The 6,331-nt window shown below is 43.8% G+C and overlaps 2 protein-coding genes across 2 annotated transcripts in view; both read left to right on the top strand.

Annotated features, from left to right (window-relative positions):
• Positions 1 to 2,128, top strand: part of fam180a (family with sequence similarity 180 member A) — a gene marked incomplete at both ends in the record, with an annotated part of 6,460 nt that extends 4,332 nt beyond the window's left edge. Inside the window, 2 exons of the mRNA XM_083691874.1 lie at positions 66 to 163; positions 1,793 to 2,128. Of these exons, the coding sequence (XP_083548000.1) occupies positions 66 to 163; positions 1,793 to 2,128 (434 nt within the window). The remainder of the gene's footprint in view (positions 1 to 65; positions 164 to 1,792) is intronic.
• Positions 2,129 to 3,202: 1,074 nt separating this feature from the next.
• On the top strand, positions 3,203 to 6,011 carry LOC310820292 (acyl-coenzyme A thioesterase 5-like; the record flags this gene model as incomplete). The annotated part of the gene is made up of 10 exons (XM_083691873.1): positions 3,203 to 3,398; positions 3,735 to 3,834; positions 3,976 to 4,166; positions 4,423 to 4,577; positions 4,748 to 4,867; positions 4,996 to 5,075; positions 5,164 to 5,254; positions 5,362 to 5,442; positions 5,588 to 5,735; positions 5,887 to 6,011. 10 exons carry the CDS (start codon positions 3,203 to 3,205, stop codon positions 6,009 to 6,011), a joined length of 1,287 nt encoding a protein of 428 aa, XP_083547999.1.
• Between the last annotated feature and the right edge of the window lie 320 nt (positions 6,012 to 6,331).

Raw genomic sequence — 6,331 nt, 5'->3', positions numbered from 1 at the left:
TATTACTCAAAATGCTATCTCTCCTCTTCTCTCCCACTTTCTTTGTTCTCCTTCCTCTCTTGCAGCTCTTTATCCGTCAGCTTTCAGAGTGAAGCGTGGAACGCATTCATTGATTAACCCAACGTTCCAGACTTCTGTGGAAGATGTCAACTTGCTCTTTGAGGTGACTGCATTTGACGCCTGCTTCCAATACATTCATGAGTAACATATACGAATTGAATCCCTTTTGAGTCTCAAATGGAAACTAGAGGATCTTAGGGATGTGTGCGTTGGTGAGACTAACTCAAATAAAATCTTCAACAGGCTTAGTTTTATTTCATGGAAAAACCAAGCTTCCATTCTGAACAACTCACTGGGCCTTCTCCTCTGGGCCTGACTCCACAATGGCAAGTGAATCATCATCCAGGAAGCTTAAATGTCTTAAAACACTTATATCATGTACTGAAATTGAACTTCATATCCTAGAGGCCCCTGTTTCTCAGTGTTGTTGCAGCAGAACAGTAACTCACTGTGGGCACAACCTTACATGAGAGATGTCTCCACTCATAACAGACCCAAGAAACAAACAAAATGTCTGCCCAATCATCCTGAGCTTTGAGTGGTAAACATGGAGGAGGTTGTGCGAAGGATGAGTCATGTTGGCTAGCAGGTACATACTGTATGTTTCCATCCCAATGAATGTCACTGGTGTATTGGAAACATAAATCATCACCATTTGTTTACATTTTCAATAGAACCTCAGACGGCAACAATACTGAGCCAAGGACACAGGTTGACTCATCTCATAATAAGAGTGAGTTGTGTAGGTTTCAACAGCCTTTTATGAAAACTAGCAAGTACTGTTTGTCAGCGGAGGCTGGTGGAGGTAGAAATCGGAGGATGGGCTCATTGTAATGCACGGAATGGAATGAGGAATGGTATCAAACAACAATCTATAGTGGTATATGGTATGTCTATAGGAAATATCTGCAGAGCTGGTTTTGGAAAGGATGCTTGCAGGAGTGTGCATTGATCTTATGTTCAGCAAGTTTTGATCCTCTCCTAGTCAGGCAGAAGAAGGGAGGAGCTGAGCGAGTATTGATTGTTGATTCTCCCCAAAAACAAAAACCTCTTCAGTATGTGAATCTCGAAACAGGTGGGGAGGGCAGACAGGCTGAAACCCTGATGAGCTGTCTTCATGAGTTCACAATCAAGACTTTCTGACTTTCATGAAGTTAAACTTTGGCAAGAGTCAAGTTTCTCAAGAAGACAAGCAGTTTATCATTCTACAATAAGAGCAGAAACACAGATGTTTGGTTGCTGTTAAGTTTCTACCTTTATGAGTTAAAAACACGGATCCTCCATTTAGAATCGAACCTCTGATTTAGGCTATCAGAGGAAGGGGGGCTCAAACATCTTGGTGAGGCTGGACATGTGAAGCAAATCAGCCTGTCAAATCAGCCTGCCATTTTTTACTCTGTACACTTCAGGGAAAAGTATGGAGGATTGGAACGCAGGTATCATCTCTCTCTCTCTCTCTCTCTCTCTCTCTCTCTCTCTCTCTCTCTCTCTCTCTCTCTCTCTCTCTCATTTATCTCTCTCTCTCTCTCTCTCTCTCTCTCTCTCATTTATCTCTCTCTCTCTCTCTTTCTCTCTCTGTCTCTCTCTCTCTCTCTGTCTCTCTCTCTCTCTCTCTCTCTCTCTCTCTCTGTCTCTCTCTCTCTCTCTCTCTCATTTATCTAATCTAATTTATGTAATTTATATTTCTTTGTTATACTTCAACAAATCTCATATTTCTGTCCCTGTCATTCAGATCCTGCTGACAGGGTTACAGATAGAAGGAGAAAACAAACACTTCCTGATCCTCGACGAGGAGTTGGCGTCCCTGAGGAAGGTTAAGAAACTGGAGGTCATCTGTGAGGATGTCTTACCCAAGAGGCTCTCCGATATCAGGCGCCTGACCTCCCACCTCACTCAGCGAAGAGGCACCCTGAGCATGGAGGACTTTGAGCGCACAGTGCTTACTATGGTTTACACTGCCCAGACACTGGCCCATACTACCACCAACGACCACCAGAAGGAGCTCTGGGGAAAAGCCCTGATCCAGCTCTTCAGGGCCATACAAGAGGATCTGGCGCCCCCTGCATGAGAACTTTTCAGGACTAGCTGATTCAGACAGATTAATTTACTGTGCTGGGAGAAACAAGACCTTTGTGGTCAATGGGAAATTATTCCTGTGAGGAGTTATTTTGAAATGACTGATGATATAATAAATGATGAATCAGATTTAAGTTTGATAATAAGACATGAGGGAGGAGAGGATGTGGACACTGATAGCATCTGACAGAAATGTTTTATTTCCTTATGTTGGATATCTCTCTTGTCCATCTCGTCCAATCATTGAAGACTACAGATGTTAGCAGATCTTTAGATCCTTAGTCGTTAGAAGATTTGTAGGTCCTTAGTTAGACACTCATTCTCATGATTGACTCTGCAGCTCTTTATCATGATTATATCATCTGACTAGAGCATACGTACTTACCTGAGGGCCACAACCAGTGCAGAAAGGATCTCCAGGAAAACATAATCACATGATCAGTCGGCGGATTTGTACAGTACCGTTACATTGCTTTGGACACAAACAAGAGTATCACATTACTCAGGTTGCTTGTTTATTTTTGTTTTTACAATAAACGCAATAAAAAAACAATGTATGGTATTTTGTTTTGAAACCTGTGCATTAGAAAGAGTATGTGATTTGCACTAATGTGCAAATGAGTGAAATTACTAATGTGCAAATGGAGTAAAATCCCATTTTATTTGGTTGTTTTCAGTTAGGGAAGCAGGATACCGAAGCTGCTTGGGTCTGCAGGAAGAATATGGGGCAACAATTGAAGGCTTTGTTTGCCACACAGGCTTTGTTTGCCACACATCCTCCATATCTCCAAAATGCCTACAAAGTAGTCAAAACCCCAATCTGTGTCGTATTAGTCTCTGTGACACACTTTAACTGGCATTCCCTGACAAACTATGTTTCAGTATGTGCTTGTCATGTGTTCCACCCAAGGTCACCTGAGTAACATGTTCTCAAGGTTCTCCGACCAACAGGGGATGGGCTCAAAACTGCAGCCATTTTCAGCCAGCAAAACGACTCCCTTTCGCCTATCTACAGTAGTTGGTGTTCTTCAAGATACTTTTCAGATTTTCCTGGTGGTCACATAAAATGACTGGGGTGAGTCCATGCCCCATACTCTTGGTGCAGCCCATGAGAGCTCTCATTGATGAGAAGCTTCAAATTGTGGTGAAGAATGTTGGTCCAAGAGAGAAGATCACGCTCCATTCTCTTCACTGCTCAGAGGATGAAGATCTGTGGGAGGCATTCGGCCATTATGTGAGTGATGAAACAGGGAGAATCTCAGGTGAGAAATCTGTGATCGACAAAAATTTTGCTTTCAGTTTTTCACAACTGTTGGTGTGCTTTCCTGTGTTGTTGGTTTATCTATTGTTGATCACATCTGTATCATAATTAGGGACATTAATTTTTACAGATTTTAAAGTTTTAAAGCTCCGGGCTATAGTGAAACTCGGGTCTAGTTGTTTCTTGTTACTGTACTGTAGGTCACATATTTGGGAAAAAAACTCGACTTGGATCACTTTAAAGTATTTATTGATGATCTGTACAAGAGGCCCTAGCAGCAGTATATAACAATTTAGTGTCAGTGTTCAAAAGGCTATTCTATTAACTGTGTCTGAAGTTGCCGAGGACACCTGTCTTGGTGGTTCCTATCAAGGGTTGGAACCCATGGGTTTACTGTGGAGTATGAGGCCACTGCCAGGGAGTCGAGAAGGACTAAGGTAAACATGCACATATACACACACACACACACACACACACACACACACACACACACATGCAGATAGGCACACACACACACACACACACACACACACACACACACACACACACACGGCTGCTTCTTCTCCCCCCCTTCTCAGGCTGAGGAAGAAGGATGTCTGCACCCCGATGTCGGTGCAGATCTCAGTGTACAGAGGCCACGTCAGTCAGGGCTTCAGTAAGCAGGCTGCCCTGGCAGGTGTATTAACAGAGCGCTGGTACATGGCCCCTGGCCTCCGCAAAGTGGACATCAACCAGGATGGAATCAGGGGAACCCTGTTCCTGCCTCCAGGTGGGTTATGTCACAAGGTGAGTTATGGTGAGTTATGTAACCAGGTGAGTTATGGTGAGTTATGTAACCAGGTGAGTTATGTTCAACAAGCCCCTCTGTATACGCATTACCAAATCAGAAATGTACTATATCGTCACTTTACCTTAGATAACCTACAATAATGAGCCAAACGTTATTATGCAACATTTAAGTGTGACAGACAGGTAGAATTTGCAGGTTCAATAGATAGTGTATTGTGTATTTTGCCCACTATCAGGTCCCGGGCCATATGCTGCCATTCTGGATCTGTTGGGGGGAGGTGGAGGACTGTACCGCTCTGCCCTGCTGGCATCACATGGATATGCTGCCCTGGCGCTGCAGTACCTGAGTGACTTTTCCACAACAACTGCTCTCAGACTCAAGTACTTTGAGGTACATTTAAAAGTGCTATCTGAAAAAAGTACTACCTTATCATATATTTTCTACATAGTTAGGGAGTTTTTTTCCACATCATATAAATCGATAAGATAAGTATTGGTGTGGGAGTGCGGGTGTGCTCACCGAGAAGCTAGGTAAGAGATGTTGACTGTTTGTCCCCTCAGACAGCCTTCACCATTCTGAGAAACCACCCCCAGGTGGCTGGGGACAGGGTGGCTTTGTGTGGCTTTTCTTTGGGCAGCTCTATTTCACTCTCCTTGGCCGTCTATTCTGACATTATCAAAGTGAGTATTCCATACGTTGTTCGATTGGTAACCATAACCAGTGCATCTCATCACAATCTCAGTGCATGCAGTTAAACACTACCCTCTGCTATAATCATACTCTCCTCTTTGGTATCCCTCCATCTTAGCCCAGATGTATGGTGTGTATCAGTGGCAGCCACCTCTACCCATTCACATACCTGATGGATGTTGTCGACAAGATGAACAGGTGAGCATTCTACAAGAACCCATTAAAAAGTCATTGAATAAATTATCTTAAACTGAATTATTCATTAGTATTTTCCTCACATTTCCAGAAATATACACAAGACACGCTTTGATGAGAACCACCACTTGATCTGGAAAGACATAATCCTGCCCATCATGGAGAGCGATGCTAAAGTAGAGGTGCTAGCATATTTTAAACCTTGACATGTTATAAATAAAATGATATCTGTATTTGCACAATGACAAACTGAAACTGACACCAATGAGACTGTGCCTCCTCTCTACAGGTAGGGAGGTTAAAGTGTCCACTTATGATGGTCATTGGAGAAGATGACCAGAACAACGCCACCGCAGAAGCTGTCCAAGATGTGAGAACAAACAGTAATAAACAATAACACTTAACTTTAGGCCCCCTTATGTACAATACAGTACATGTTCATAAAGCCAATCAATGTTGACACAGAACAAAAAGCCTATCCCAGATAGATCTTGACATCTGACCTCTTGGTCCAGATAAGGAGCATGATGGAGAGGGCTGGGAACGCTCACCTGTTGACCACTCTCTCCTACCCCGGGGCTGGTCACCTGATTGAATCTCCCTACACGCCACACAGCCGCTTCAGCAACTTCCTCCGGCTCTATTCCAAAGACAGGGGCAAAGGTGAGAGGCCTAGTCGACCTCCATTATGTTAACCGCACCCTTGAGACAATAAGATGCTTTCTGGATGAGACCAACTTGGAGAGATAAAAGTAATGATGAAAGTAACAAGCTGTTGATGTGAGGCATGGCTGTGGTGTCTATGTTGGTACAGTGATCATGCTGTGGGGAGGCCAGCCTGAGCCTCATGCCTTTGCTCAGGAAGACTCATGGAGGAGGATCCTGGCGTTCCTGCAGAAGCACCTGCATCAGAAACAGGACCAACCCTCAAAGCTCTGAGAGCTTCTCTACCCACACCATCCCAGCCCAGCCCATACACTAAACTCGTCTGCTTGTGTCTTATGTGTGTTAATGGGAGGGTCCTAATCTTAGTATTAAAGAATTGTTAAAAGAGACCATTCAGTGTTATGTTTGTTGGACTGTTCCTCACCAGATGGCAGCATTGTACAGCTCCTTCCAGTCATTGACTGCTTTCATGAACCTCCGTTTGAGAGGGAGAGAGAGAGAGAGAGAGACAGACAGAGAAACAGAGAGAGAGAGAGAGAGAGAGAGAGAGAGAAACAGAGAGAGGGTGAGAGAGAGAGAGAGACAGAGACAGA

The sequence above is a fragment of the Argentina silus genome, assembly GCF_951799395.1.
Source record: "Argentina silus genome assembly, chromosome: 20".
In the NCBI taxonomy this organism is placed as follows: domain Eukaryota; kingdom Metazoa; phylum Chordata; class Actinopteri; order Argentiniformes; family Argentinidae; genus Argentina; species Argentina silus.
This window is presented reverse-complemented; position numbering and strand designations above follow the sequence as displayed.